The sequence below is a fragment of the Bos indicus x Bos taurus genome, chromosome 3 (genome assembly GCF_003369695.1).
Source record: "Bos indicus x Bos taurus breed Angus x Brahman F1 hybrid chromosome 3, Bos_hybrid_MaternalHap_v2.0, whole genome shotgun sequence".
NCBI classification, from domain to species: domain Eukaryota; kingdom Metazoa; phylum Chordata; class Mammalia; order Artiodactyla; family Bovidae; genus Bos; species Bos indicus x Bos taurus.
In genome coordinates this window covers 119,111,147-119,126,805 of record NC_040078.1, presented here as the reverse complement: position 1 = coordinate 119,126,805, position 15,659 = coordinate 119,111,147, and the positions used below count along the sequence as shown (strand labels likewise).

At 47.5% G+C, this 15,659-nt stretch overlaps 2 protein-coding genes across 2 annotated transcripts; both read right to left on the bottom strand.

Annotated features, from left to right (window-relative positions):
- Nucleotides 1-660: 660 nt before the first annotated feature.
- Nucleotides 661-1,611, bottom strand: LOC113890539 (olfactory receptor 12-like). Its single transcript, XM_027538378.1, has one exon. The coding sequence runs from the start codon at nucleotides 1,609-1,611 to the stop codon at nucleotides 661-663; it is 951 nt and encodes a 316-aa protein (XP_027394179.1).
- Nucleotides 1,612-10,798: 9,187 nt separating this feature from the next.
- LOC113890538 (olfactory receptor 12-like) lies at nucleotides 10,799-11,749 on the bottom strand. Its single transcript, XM_027538377.1, has one exon. It carries the CDS (start codon nucleotides 11,747-11,749, stop codon nucleotides 10,799-10,801), a length of 951 nt encoding a protein of 316 aa, XP_027394178.1.
- Between the last annotated feature and the right edge of the window lie 3,910 nt (nucleotides 11,750-15,659).

Below are 15,659 nucleotides of genomic sequence, written 5' to 3'. Positions count from 1 at the left end.
TCCCAGTGCTGTCTGAGGGGAGAAACCCAGGGCAGGGAGCACTAGGAGCATCTGAAGCAGGAGAACAGGTGCTCCCTGCTGCCCTGTTGGGTGGCAGCATCAGTGAACAGAAGGGGGAGGGGAGGAACAGCCCAGGTCGGGATTGAGGGAAGCATGGTCTTCCTAACGCCTCTGGTTGGTTCTGGGTGATCCCATGCCATCTCTAAGGAAGGACCAAGGCTGAGGGTCCCAAGGCCCCTGCTAGGAAGTTCAGGGAGATTGCTGAATGCAGATTTACAAAGATTCGGCCTTAAAGTAGAGAGAGTGATCTCACAATTTTTTAGTCATGTACCTTCACTGGTATATTTTGAATTGGGACCCATATCCTGCTTCAAACAGTCCCTGTAAATAACTCTGTCCACTGTGTGTTATCAACCTTCAAGTTTAGGGTCTTATCTGTGGACAATTAGTCTTTTGGTGGCAAAGATACTTTATCCATCTTTGCATCTCACACTTGCATATGTGTTTCATGATGTGCTTCCCTGAAAGGTTGAATAAGATGTTTAATGAAATAATGAATCGGGTCATGAGGAATGAATTTGTCAAACCAAATGCAGTGCCTCCCCCAAAGCCCTCTTGTCCTCTCCTCAGGACACATTGTCCCCATCTGGTCACCCTCCTTCATGTGGCTGTGTGTTTCTGCCCCAGTCTCCACAGGGCATCCTTCACGTCCTTGTTTCTCAGACTGTAGATGAGGGGATTCAGCATCGGGATGACCAGGGTGTAGAAGACAGAGACCACCTTGCCCTGCTCCATGGACTGCACAGCTCCCGGCTGGGCATACATGACAAAGACAGTCCCATAAAGGAGGGACACGGCTGTCATGTGGGAGCCACAGGTAGATAAGAGCTTGTGTCTCCCTCCTCCTGAGTGCATCCTCAGGATGGTCACTGTGATGTAGCTGTAGGAGATGACAATCACAAGTATGGTGCCCATGATAATGAGGCCACAAATGCCAAACAAGAGCAGCTCATTGATGGTAGTGTCAGCACAGGCAAGCTTGAGTAGAGGCGGCACATCACAGAAGAAGTGGTCAATGTGGTTGGAGCTACAGAACGGGAGGCTGAATGTGAAGCTGGTCTGCAGAATGGAGTTGAGGCAGCCCCCAGAGTAGCAGCCCAGCATCAGGCGAGCACAGACCGAGGGGCACATGGAGATAGGATAGCGCAGGGGACTGCAGATGGCCATGAAGCGGTCATAGGCCATCACGGCCAAGAGGAATCCCTCAGTGGTGACCAGCATGGAGAAGAAGAAGAACTGGGTGGCACATCCCTCAAAGGTAATGACCTTGGAGGAGGACAGGAAGTTGGCCAAGGCCTTAGGTGCAATGACAGACGAGTAACACAGGTCCACAAGTGAGAGGTTCTTGAGGAAGAAGTACATTGGGGAGTGCAGACGGGCATCCAGGGTGATGACCACCATCATGATGAGGTTCCCCAGGATGGCCACCATGTACAGGACCAGGAACAGAGCAAAGAGCAGGGCCTGGGTCTGCAGACCACCCTCAAATCCATCCAGCACAAACTCCTGCAGAGGCATCACTGAGAGGTTTCCATTTCTGTGGGGTGACATGGCCCTGAGCTGATGATACCCAGAGTAGACAGCAGAGAGCAGGCCGGGGCAGCAAGAGGGAGCAGGTCAAGGTCACAAGGTCATATCTCTTGCAGACCAGAGAGCCTTCACTGCCCACTGACTAAGAGACCACAGCTGCCCATTTCTGATGCACTCAGACTAACCTGAAATGCAAAGATTTCCTCCAATTTTACTAAATCACAAACATTCCCTCTGTGGTAAGTCTGAGCTGCTATTTATTGGGGCAGGGGCTGGGTGCTTCAGTGAGACCTTGCAGTGTGAGCAGCATTGCAGGCCCTTGTCTCTCCTCTCAGAGAAAAGCTTTCCACCCCCAAGGAAATGCCTCCTAATGGTGCCATTTCCACACTTGCTCATGTATTTTATCTTAAATTAACTGTGCCTCAGTAACTAATTCATTAATTTTAAAAATGCGAACTGAGGGCCTCATACCTACCTGCTCTTGAGTTGGTGATGACTCCATCTCCAGGCAGGGAACAGAGCAGGAACCAGCCCCCATGAGGCAAATGTGTGTTTTCTGTCTGCTTCTCCTGCAACCCCTGAGCCCCATCTCAGCTCCACTGTCTGGAGCCTGGACCACGGTGTCACGGTGTCAGCAGAGTGCTGTGTATTCTTGAGGACCTCAGGGAGCCTCCTGCCAATGTCCCAGTGTTGGAAAAAATGGAGAGGGGACACCACCTCCATGGTCTGAGAAGCAGCAGGACAGGGGCTGCGACACTTTCAGGAGATGGGCATGCCTTCCCCGCCCTGGCTCCTGGGAACACCCTGTGAGGTGACTGCTTGGAGCCATGGGAGCCTCCAACAGTCACATTTGCTCAATGTCTGCGTCTCCTGCTGGGTGCTGCTTCCTGTCTCTGTCACAGCCAAGACATCCCTTGTCTGCACTGCACAGGGCTGACCACCACACTCACATGGGACATGGGGACCCGCTGTGTGGTGGCCAGAGGAATGGTTGAGGAACGGTTGAGTGGGGAAGAATGGTGGGCACAGAGCCACAGTGCCTCTCAGGGGTGGATGGTGGGGACGGACGGTTCGTGAGAGGGTGAAGGCTGATTTCAAAGAGATCCCATGCTTCTTAGAGGTCAGATCTGCAACATCATGGAGCTGGCTGCCTTTGGAGGGAGAGAGTTCCCCAGAAGTGCATGTGTGCAGGCAGAGGGTGGTGGTGAGTGGTGCCTGTTGAGGAGCAATGGCCCCCATGTTCCCTCCCAGCCTGAAGTTCTTAGAAGGTGATCCATGAGAGGCAAGACTTTGCAGTAGAAGTGCAAGTGAAAGAGTGGGTTGTCCAGCATTTCTTTCCTGGGCTATTTGACTCCAACCCTCACATGACAGCAGAGGGGACAGTCAGACCAGGGATGCCCAGGATGGCTCCTCTCAAATCAGGTTTTGAGCTGGGTGTTACGGGTGGAGCTGGGGTCTGCCCAACACACCTTTGTCACCCAGCCTGTACATGGACCCCCTCTGTGCATTCCCCAGATGGCCATGCCCTTGTTGTCCGTCTTTGCTCACTCCTGCTCATGCACACAATGCAGCCACTTTGACCAGAGTGACCAGCTCTCTCATCCACCATTCTCAGGCAGGCTGTCTTGTTTCTTTGTCCCCTGGGCTTCCCAGTTTCCTGTTTCTGTTCTGTTTCCCAGGACAATTCATCCACCTCAGAAAACTTGGGTCATCACAACAGTGACCCTTAGGATGCCTGGGGAAGCTTATGAGGAGAGGTTGACGTTTTCATCCTAAAAGCCAAGTTGTGGTTTGATTTTTGAAAAACAAACTCACATTCCTTTGGCTTGTTGAAATGACCCAGTAGGGCTGTGGTGGTGGCTTCAGTAAACCTGCCTCTGAGTTGATCCTGACAAATACTTTCCCAGATGAAGCAGAAGAATCAGTGTTGTCTGTGAGACTCAATTTTAGTGACTGCATCCTGGATCCTTTCATTGTGAATCTAGTAACTCAGGTGTGGTCTGAGGTCCCACAGAAACAGCAGGACTGTGAGCTATTCTGAAATTCAGAGTCTCAGGCACTAATTAAAACCTATATTTATACAACATTCCCTGAATATTTCTACTCTCATTAAGCTCAGACACGTTGCCCTAACTGACCCTGCCCAGGGCAATTGAGAGTGGGGGACCAAGTTGTCCAGGATCCAGGCTCCCAGGACTCACCTGTCAGTGATGCTGACCACACCCTGCTGAGTGATGACCACACTGCTCCTGTGATGTCAGGAGGGGCATGGCTCACCCAGGACCCTGTGCTCCCGGGGAGGACAGGACTCCTCACCAGGTCTGTGCTGATGATAATGACGTGGCACTGAGAACCCCCTCCATCATCCACCTCTGGCTTGCTGTGCAGGGAAGTGAGAGGGAGGAGGGGACACGGGGGGAAGCAGGCTCTGGCTGCAGGAACTCCTGGGTCTTGATAGAAGCAGAGCAGGGGATGGACTCAGTAACCTGACTCTCCACATTATCTGTCATCTGGGCAACATGTCAGGTTCCTGTACTTTGGGGCCACTCTGTTGGGAAAATGCTCTCTATTTGCAGGTCTGGGACTTGAGGCCTCAAATGGCAAATTAGGTGAGACCTGGGCTTCTGAGTGCACTGGGACTCACAACCCCTGGGTCCCAGGAGCTGCAATCCTGTGGCCAATCGTCCTTTGATACATCTCAGTCCAGTACAGGGGAGGCAGGAAGACTGAAGTCCATTAGGGAGCCCTGAGTGTGGGTGGGGCAAACAGTAGAGAAATGCAGACAACTTATACGGAGTCTATGGATGTCCTTGGAAAGATGTCCCTGGGCAGCAGGTGGGATCTCCTGGCCCACAGCCCTTTCTCCTCCTCTGCTCCATCCTCATCTGTGGTTGTGAGGAAAAGTGACAGGTGGGGAGTCTGTACCCAGGGCAACAGCACAGCCCTTTCTATGACACTTCTTACCCTTATGACCCTTTTTCATGCTAAAATTGTCCTGTTTTGGCTATTTGCATTCTCTTCAAGGCAGCCCTACACTCAGTGTGTTCAGTAACTTCAGATGTGTCCAAATCTTTGCAACCCCATAGACTGTAGCCCACCAGGATCCTCTGTCCATGGGATTCTCCAGGCAAGAATACTGGAGTGGGTTGCCATTTTGTTCTCTGGGGGATCTTCCTGACCCAGGGATCAAACTCACGTTTCTTCTGTCTCCTACATTGGCAAGAGAATTTTTTACCACTAGCATCACCTGGGAAACACTAAATATATCCACTAAAAAAATGGTAATCCTGGCTGGAAAAGGAAAACAAATATACAAATGTGATAAATGTTCAATATTAAAACAGAAAATATGCTGGATAAAGTTGTATTGTAAACATTCTTTTAAAAAAACATAAGACTGGGTGGCTCAATAATTATTTGAAAAAGCAGATTTCAGGACTAAATGTTCATATGGTGACATTTTATAATGAGAATGTTTTATCCTGGATAATGTGAGCTTTCAACTGGATAATGTGAAATTTTAAATTTGTGTACAATTAATGGAGATTTAAAATATAAAAACTGATAGAATTAAAGTGAAATGCATACATTCAAATTATAGTTGATGTGTTAACATACCTCTCAATAACAATGAAACAAGGGAAAATTGTAGTCATTTGTTAGACTGAGTCAAAATACTAATTTAATGGACCCACTTGGCATAGATGAGCGCTATACTCAGCAATCGCAGAACATAAATTCCCTTGAAGCACACTGAACATCACTGTAGAAAGGTGAATAGTGTCTCCCTCAAAAATGTCGACCCAGACGTTCAGAAGGTGATCTTATTTTAATATAGGGTCTTTCCAAATGAATGAGTTAGGATGAGGTCATGCTGGATTAGGCGGACCCTAAATCCAATGACCGGTGTCCTTATAAGAAAAGAGACTGATACAGAGACATAAGACACGTGGATGAAAGGCATGTAAAGACTGGGCAGAGGTTGGAATGATGCAGGAACAGGGTAATGAACGCCAAGGATGCCAGGAGCCTCCAGGAAGAGGCAAGGAAGAATGCTTGTCTAGAGCTTTCAAGGGCAGCAGGCCCTGCTGACAAATTGATTTTGGACATCTTTCTCCAGACCTCAAGAGAGTAAATTCCTGTTGCTATAAGTCACCAGTTTTGGGTTAACTAGTTACAGTGGCCCTGGTGACTGACACAGGAGGGCAGGGAGGGAGTTTTCTTTTACCTGGCATGACCAGCAATAACCTCTACTCTCCTATCTCAGGGGTGGGCCATCTCTCCAGCTCTATGTAAAATGCACTCTTCAGAGATCTTGATCACCTACCTTTCTTAATTCTTCCTTATTCTAGTTCACTTATTTCTATTGTTTAAACGTGATAACATACTCTAATTACTTCTGAAATATTCTTTAGAGAAATGTTTATATTGCTTCACTTTTGAATTTTTCAATAATGTATATTATGTAATGGACATTTCCCCCCTCTAAGTGTATATCTACAAAAGAAATGGATTCCTAAGTAGAAAGATGCATTTTTCTCAATCTCATTAAGTTTCATATTAATCTTACATTATGAAGGTTCCCTTCCTTACATCTTTCTTCGTTTTTGTCAACCAATTACTCAGTACTCAGGCTAGAGGCCTTCCCTTTTAATGAAGTTCTGTGGAATTGAAGCAGTCTATAAGGTGCCCTAGTGACACAGTATTGACTAAGCATCAGCAGAAAGGTTACCCATGCCGATCCATCTCTTCTGTTCTAGTTTCTTCACCTAGTCTCTGTGTGTCTGGACTGTCTACATTCATGACTTCCATGAGGACAGGAGGATGAATTGTTCTTGCTGTAAATCATTCTGGCTGTTCAGAGTTCTTGGTGAGCAACTGCAGTATATAAAATTCCTCCTTTCTCTACTCATCTGGCCAATTTTCTTACAAAACTTTTGTAGCAATGTAACACATCCAGCAGTGTAGGAGTCTCTGTTTCTCCCATCCTTGGTCATATTGATGGGTATATCAAATCTATGCCATTTATGGAAAACCACTTCAGTATTCTTGCCTTGGGAACCCCATGAACAGTATGAAAAGCTAAAAGATAGGACACTGAAAGATGAACTCCCTGGGTCGGTAGGTGCCCAAAATGCTACTGGAGAAGGGTGGAGAAATAAATCCAGAAAGAATGAAGAGATGGAGCCAAAGCAAAAACAACACCCGGTTGTGGATGTGACTGGTGATGGAAGTAAAGTCCTATGCTGTAAAGAGCAATGTTGCATAGGAACCTGGAATGTTATATCCATGAACCAAGGCAAATTGGAAATGGTCACACAGGAGATGGCAAGAGTGAACGTCAACATTTTAGGAATCAGTTAACTAAAATGGACTGGAATGGTTAATTTAACTCAAATGACCATTATATCTACTACTGTGGGCAAGAATCCCTTAGAAGAAATGGAGTAGCCATTATAGTAGTAGTCAACAAAAGAGTAGTCAACAAAAGAGTCTGAAATGCAGTACTTGGATGCAATCTCAAAAATGACAGAATGATCTCTGTTCATTTCCAAGGCAAACCATTCAATATCACGGTAATCCAAGTCGATGCCCCAACCAGTAATGCTGAAGAAGCTGAAGTTCAATGGTTATATGAAGACCTACAAGACCTTCTAGAACTAACACCCCCAAAAGATGTCCTTTTCGTTATAGGGAACTGGAATGCAAAAGTAGGAAGTCAAGAAACACCTGGAGTAACAAACAAATTTGGCCATTGTGTACGGAATGAAGCAGGCAAAGGCTAATAGAGTTTTGCCAAGAGAATGCTGAGGAAGGTGTTCTTATCTCTCCTTGCTCTTCTTTGGAACCCTGGATTCAAAAGAGCATATCTTTCCTTTTCTCCTTTTCCTTTCACTTCTGTTCTTGTCAAAGCTACTTGTAAGGCCTCTTCAGACAATCATTTTTGCTTTTTGCATTTCTTTTTCTTGGGGATGGTCTTGATCCTTGCCTCCTGTACAATGTCACAAACCTCTGTCCATAGTTCTTCAGGCACTCTGTCTATCAGATCTAATCCCTTGAATCTATGTCTCACTTCCACTGTATAATCGTAAGAGATTTGATTTAGGTCATACCTGAATGTCCAAGATGGGCACAATAAAGCACAGAAATGGTATGGACCTAACAGAAGCAGACGATATTAATAAGAGGTGGCAAGAATACACAGAACTATACAAAAAAGATCTCACAACCCAGATAATCATGATGGTGTGATCACTCACCTAGAGCCAGGCATCCTGGAATGCAAAGTCAAGTGGGCCTTAGGAGGCATCACTACAAACAAAGCTAGTGGAGGTGATGGAATTCCAGTTGAGCTATTTCAAATCCTAAAAGATTATGCTGTGAAAGTGCTGCAGTCAATATGCCAGCAAATTTTGAAAACTCAACAGTGCCAACAGGACTGGCAAAGATCAGTTTTCATTCCAATCCCAAAGAAAGGCAATGCCAGATCATGGCATCTGGTCCCATCACTTCATAGCAAATAGGTGGGGAAACAATGGAAACATTGACATACTTTATTTTTGAGGGCTCCAAAATCACTGCAGATGGTGACTGCAGCCATGAAATTCAAAGACACTTACTCCTTGTAAGAAAAGCTGTGACCAACCTAGACAACATACTAAAAAGTAGAGACATTACTTTTCCAGCAAAGGTCCATCTAGTCAAAGCTATGGCTTTTCCAGTAGTCATGTATGGATGTGAGAGTTGGACTATAAAGAAAGCTGAGCACCAAGGAATTTATGCTTTTGAACTGTGGTATTGGAGAGTCCCTTGAACTGCAAGGGGATCCAACCAGTCCATCCTAAAGGAAATCAGTCCTGAATATTCATTGGAAGGACTGATGCTGAAGCTGAAACTCCAATACTTTGGCCACCTGATGGGAAGAAATGACTCATTTGAAAAGACCCTGATGCTGGGAAAGATTGAGGACGTGAGGAGAAGGGGATGACAGAGGATGAGATGGTTGGATGTCATCACTGACTCAACAGACATAAGTTTGAGTAAACTCTGGGAGTTGGTGTTGGAAAGGGGGGGCCTGGCATGCTGCAGTCCTTAGGGTCATAAAGAGCTGGACACGACTGAGTGACTGAATGAACTGATAATCACCAAAAGATATGTACTGAGAACTTACCTATGACAGCAGCTTACAAAGCATTTTATGGGATCTACAAACAAAATAAATCACTTCTAACATTGTGCAGTGATTTCCACTGATATCTGAAATGTAGGTAATGTAAAGAAAAAGACAATATGTAGGATTAAAAAAAAATCTTTTTCTTCAGATTATTGGAGAATTTCTATTCCATCAATATCTGACCAGCTTTCTTGATTTATTCCAAAGTCTTAATTAATGCTTTTCTAAGAACAATAAGTTGTTGTTGTCCAGTCATTAAGTCATGTCCGACTCTTTGCGACCCGATGGCCTATTGCCTGGCAGGCTCCTCAGTCCATGGGGTTTTCCAGGCAAAAGTAATGGAGTGGACTGCCATTTCCTTCTCCAGGGGACCTTGCTAGACCAGGTATTGAACCCGCATCTCCTGCATCAGCAGGCAGATTCTTTACCACTGAGCCACCAGGGAAGCCTAAGAACAATGGATACTTCACTGTTTGTACATTTAAATTTTACATGTTGATGATAATTACACTCTTGTGTAAGAAGAAAAGAATATTGCACTTGCTTTTTTCCATTCCAAATCTGGTTTAAGATTAGGAGTCCAGTGCTTTGGAAAACACATGGAATGGGAGAACAAGTGAGAGACAGGGAGTGAAACAAGCAGGAAGAGAGAAGAGGGAAGAGGAGGAGCAGGAAGAGGGTGGGAAAAAGAGGCTGGGGGTGGAACGACACTATCACTTGAAAGTTAAGAAACCATGTCATTTGTGGAGCAGAAAATGTGGGGATTTATTTTAAAAACTGCATTCTCAGATAAATATAGTCAAGTAGGACAGACATAGAATTAATTTTGGAGATCAGTGGGCAAAAGAGTTTGACAGAGACCGTGTCATACATGTTAAATTGAGTAATCGTGAGCTGCAGAACAATAACTTAGCTGTCAGCCCCTTCAGGCAGTTCTCCTGGGAGGGGAGAGCAGGGAGATGGAGATCCGTGATCCGACAGACAGGCCACATTCCTACTGACCCTACAGAGTATACAGACCATCTCCATGTCCAGGGGCCTTGGGAGTGACTGAGAGGGGATGATTCTACTAAAAGGAGACATGTTAAGGAGGCCGCTGGGCTCTGAGTCCAGGCTGTGTGTTGGGTCCATGGAGCACAAGCATGGAGCGCTGAATGGGCAGGTCAAAATTAAGGGTCCCAGGAAGTCTGGGACAGAGAGCAGGGAGTGGTGCTCACCAGCAAGAAAGTGTACCTTCCCTCTCCACCGCCTGCTCTCTGTTTCAGCCACTGTGAGCTTCATCCTTTTTCAGAGGTGTCTGTGCTGACAAGGTCCCATTTCTTATGGTCGCAAGTAGTCAGGACAGTGTCACCTGTCAGGTTGGATGGTGAACTTTGGGTGTCAGGCATCCATGTTGGCTCCCTGGGGCTCCCAGCTGCTGTCTAAGGGGAGAAACTCAGGACAGGGAGCACTAGGAGCGTCTGAAGCAGGAGTTGGGTGGTGATATCAGTGAACAGAAGGGGAAGGAGGAGGAACAGCCCCGCTGCAGGACTGAGGGGAAGCACGGTCTTCCTAACCCCCTAATTGGCTATGGTGACCCAGGCTATCACCAAGGAAGGGGCCAGGATGAGTGTCATGATGCCCGCCCCTTCTATGTGCTCCAGGGGAGATTGCTAAGCACACATTTACATTAGATTCATAGATGAAGTGGAGAGAGAGGCCTGAGACTGTTAGTTTCATACCTCCCCTGGAGGATGTTGAACCTGGAATACACGTTTTGTTTCAATACTCTGCTCATTACTCTGCCTGCTATATTATCCAGACTTTGAGATTAGAATCTTGCCCCATCATGGGCCATTATTTTTCCAGTGGCATTATCTATCTCTGCATCTCAGACTTACATGTGTGGTCCAACATGTGCTTCCACAAAGGACTGAGTGAAATGGGAGAAAAAATGAATTGCATGAAAGAATATATTCCTCAAACAAAACCCAGTGCCTCCCATAAAACCCTCTTGTTATGTTCTCAGGACACTCTCTCTCTGTCCACCCTCCTTCACGTGGCTGTGTGTTTCTGCCCCAGTCTCCACAGGGCTTCCTGCACATCCTTGTTTCTCAGACTGTAGATGAGGGGGTTCAGCATTGGGATGACCAGGGTGTAGAAGACAGAGACCACCTTGCCCTGCTCCATGGGCTGCACAGCTCCCGGCTGGGCATACATGACAAAGACAGTCCCATAAAAGAGAGACACGGCTGTCATGTGGGAGCCACAGGTGGAGAAGAGCTTGTGTCTCCCTCCTCCTGAGTGCATCCTCAAGATGGTCACTGTGATGTAGCCATAGGAGACGAGGACCACGAGTGTGGTGCCCACGATGATGAGGCCACAGATTCCAAACAAGAGCAGTTCATTGATGGTAGTGTCAGCACAGGCAATCTGGATCAAAGGAGGCACATCACAGAAGAAGTGGTCGATGTGGTTGGAGTTGCAGAATGGGAGAGTGAATGTGAAGCTGGTCTGCAGGATGGAGTTGAGGCAGCCCCCACAGTAGGAGCTCAGCACCAGGCAGGCACAGACCGAGGGACGCATAGTGATGGGGTAGAGCAGGGGGCTGCAGATGGCCATGAAGCGGTCATAGGCCATCACGGCCAAGAGGAATGCCTCACTGGTAGCCAGTAAGGAGAAGAAGAACAGCTGTGTGGCACATCCTGCAAAGGTGATGACCTTGGAGGAGGACAGGAAGTTGGCCAGGGCCTTGGGGGCGATGACAGATGAGTAACACAGGTCCACAAAGGAGAGGTTTTTCAGGAAGAAGTACATCGGGGAGTGCAGACGGGCATCCAGGGTGATGACCACGATCATGGTGAGGTTCCCCAGGATGGCCACCATGTACAGGACAAGAAACAGAGCAAAGAGCAGGGCCTGGGTCTGCGAACCTCCCTCAAAGTCCTCCAGCACAAACTCCTGCAGAGGCCTCACTGAGAGGTTTCCATTTTTGGCAATTGACATGGTCCTGAGCTGGGGGACACAGGGCAGAGAGCAGAGAGCTGGTGGGAGGCAGGGAGAGGGAGCAGGTCAAGGCCACAGGGTCATACTCTCTTGGAGAATAGGAGCCCTTCAGTGCCTTACTGCCCACTGACCAAGGGACCACCAGCTGCCCAGTTCTGCTTTCAGATGAGCTCAGACTGGCCTGAAATGGCAGACATTCCTCTGATTCATATCTTCGTATACTTGCTTGGAGCACTCCCTCCGTGAGAAACTGAGTGTTGCTGAGGATCTGAGGGGGCGTCACAGGTGTCTATCTGAGCTGAGAGCCTTCGGTGTAAAACAGCAATATAGCCATGTTTCACTCCTTTCAAGGAAATATTGCTTCACCTCAAGGATGCTCCTAAGCTGTTGCATTTACACATCTCACTTAAGTATGTAATCCTGTGTTTTCTGCACCTTATTTTACTGATTGACTAATTTCAGAAGTATTATTAAGCACTTTCTGTTTCAGGACTGACCTAGTAATTGTTCCACCGCTACACTAAGCTGGCAGCAGAGCAGGGACCAGTCCTCACCAGGCTAATTCAAGTGCTTTTTGTCTCTCTCCCCTGTGGATGCTTAGCCCCAACTCAGCATTTTTTTTTTTTTTTTTTTTTTTGAGCCAGGGCCAGTTCTATGCATCATTGAGGACCTCAGGGTGCTTCTGGCCAATGTCCAGATGTTGGACAATTCATAGAAAGGGGACAGCCCAACTCTATGGTCTGAGAAGCAGTGGGACAAGGACTGTGACACATTCAGGACCTGAGCATGTCCTCTCCTGTCCTTACTTCCATGCCCCTGGTTCTTTGGCACATCCTTGTGGGTGATTGCGTGGAGTCGTGGGAGCCTCCAACACTGTCACATCTGCTCAGTGTCTGGGTCCTCCTGTCCCTGTCACAGCCCAGACCTCCATTGTCTGTCTTGAGCAAGGCTGACCACCACACTCACGTGGGACATGGGGACCTGCTGTGTGGTGGCCAGAGGAATAGTCCGAGGAGATTGAGTCTAAGGAGGTAGGAGTGGGGAAGGAAGGTGGGCACAGAGCAACTGTGCCTCCCAGGGAGGGGAAGAGGATCAGTGAGAGGGCAGAGTCTGGTTTCAGAGAGATTCCATGTTTTCTAGGGATAAGAGCTGTAGCATCATGGATCTGGCTTTCTTTGCAGGGAGTGAGCTCCATGTGGGGGGGGTGTGCAGGCTGGGGCTGGATGGTCAGTGAAGGGGGAAGAAGGGATGATCCTCACGTTCCCTCTCATCCTGAAGTTCTCTTGGAAGGTGGTCTGTGAGAGCCATGGCATTCTAACAATACAGGGTGTGGTGAAAGAGTGGGTGGTCCAGTGTTCCTCTCCTGGGCTACTTGAGCCACTCTCACAGCAGAGGGGATGCTGGTAGACCCCCTCAAATTCAGGGTTGGACCTGGTGCTCAGGGTGGAGTTGAGGGTCTGCCCCGTACACCTTAGCTGTGCGCCTGGCCAGACCCTGTGCCCACACTCACACCTGAGGAGCGATGCCCTTGCCCTCTGCTTTGCCCACCCACGTGTTCACCCACATAATGATGTCAAATGCGACCAGAGGGGCCATCTCCTACCCACTACCCCAGATTGGGTGACCCTGCTTCTGTGTCCCCTGGGGTTTCCAGCTTCATATTTGAAACTATGTCCCAGAACAATTTGTCCACCTCACGGGCCCTTGGGTCATCACAACAGTGACACTAGGATGCCTGGGGGAGTACATGAGAAGCAGTTGGCATTTTCATTTGGGAAGCCAAGTTCCTGGTTTGGTTTTTGAAAAAACAAACTCACATTCCTTTGGCTTTTGAGTTGACCCAAGTGGGGCTGTGGTGATAGGTTCAGTAAACCTGCCTTTGAGTTGAGCCTGAAAAGTACTTTCCCAGGTGAAGCAGAAGAATCCATGCTGTCTATGAGTGTCTATTTGTAGTGACTGTGTCCTGAGCCCTTTCCTTGTGAACTCTCGTTACTCGTGTGGTCTAAGCTCCTACAGCATCAGCTTGAGAAGCCAAGAGCTTGTCAGAAATGCAGAATCTTGGGCACCAAAGTAAAACCCACATTTACTGTAGAACCCCTGATTATTTCTACTCTCATTAAGCTCAGACCCACTGTCCTAACTAACCCTGCCCAGGGCAGTGGGAAGTGGGGACCTTGTTGTCCAGGATCCAGGTTCCCAGGACTCACCTGTCAGTGAGGCTGACCATGCCCTGCTGAGTGATGACTGCACTGCCTCTGTGATGTCAGGAGGCGCATGGCTCACCCAGGACCCTGTGCTCCCTGGGAGGACAGGACTCCTGACCCAGGTCTGTGCTGATGATAATGATGTGGTGTTGAGGGCCCCCTCCCTCGTCCACCTCTGGCCTCCTGTGCAGGGAAGTGAGAGTGAGGAGGGGGACAGAGGAGGGCAGCAGGCTCTGGCTGCAGGAACTCCTGGGTCTTGATAGAAGCAGATCAGGGCATGAACTCAGTTCACCTGCCCCTCCACACTGTCCATCAGCTGGGAAGCACATTAAGCTGCCTGCACCTTGGGGACACTCTGCTGGGAAGATCTCTCCAAGGGCACAGCAGGTCTTTGGGCCTTGAATGGCCAATTAGCTGCAGTTGTTTGTGTTCTGGCCTCTAAAGTGCCTGGGACTTCCACTTCTACTGTGTCCCCTGTGGCAACCATTTTCTGACCCCTCTCACCTGCAGGGCTGGGAACCGAACCCAGAAATTCCTCTGAACCCCAGAGCAATGAATAGGAGGTAAGCGCTGAGTCTAACAGCAGAGCCCATGGCCTTCCCTCAGGGGCAAGAGGTGTGAATCCCTGGGCCCAGAGCCCCTCCTCATAACCAAGCCCTCCTTCTATATTCCCACTATGTTGGTTGAGAAAAAGTGACCTGGTGTGAAAGAGTCCTGCCTTGAGGAACTGGGTTCCTCCCTTCTATCATGGTTCTCCTCGCTCAAGCCCCATGACCTTGTGCAAATAGCTCTGTCCTTATCACACATATCAGTTAATTTAAGAGCATCCTTTTTTACATTTTTTATTTCTAACATACATATTTAAAATTATCTATTTTTAAAAAATTCAAAATGAACATCTGTTTGCAGAAATCCAAGCAATGAAGACGTGGCAAAGGAAAAACAGAAACTTTAACCCATGTAAAAACCTCAGTCCTATTTAGAACCAGGTGGATTCCCTACAGACATGTGTGCATGCTGGTGGGTTTTATTTTATTGGTTTTAACTTTTCTAAAATATGGATCATGACATTCATTAATTCTACAAGATGATCTTTTCACTAATTCTATGAATATCTAAGTCAGTTTTTTGCCTTTAATGGATATATTAACTAAATTTATTTATCCATCGTATTAGTGGACCATGAGACTATTTTTTCTGTTATAAACAATATGGGGAAGAATGCTCACTCTGTCCTCCTGGTCACATTGCTGGGGACTGGCAGCTGATATTTATGCCTATTCCCTACTGCCCTCTCAGACCTGGTACAATTTCCGCCTCTGGCATCAGCACATGAAAAATTCACATGGGTCTCCCCTCAGTACTTAACATCTTTCATCTTCTGAATATTTGTGTATCTCACATGGTGTGACGACTAGTTGCATCAATTTGACTGGGCCAGGGGATGTCCAGATATTTGGTCAAACATGATTCTAGGTATTTGGGTGAGGGTGTTTTTGGATGGATTTTAAATTGGTACACAGGGCAAAGCAGATTGCACTCCCTAATGTAGGTGGGCCTCGTCCAATCAGTTGAAAGCTGGAATAGAAGACCTTGACCCACCTCTAAATAAGAAGGAATTCCATCTGCCTGACTACCTTTTAAGCTGGGACATCAGGGTTTTCCTGTTCTGGTACTCAAAACTGAAAACAGCAGCTTTTCCTGAA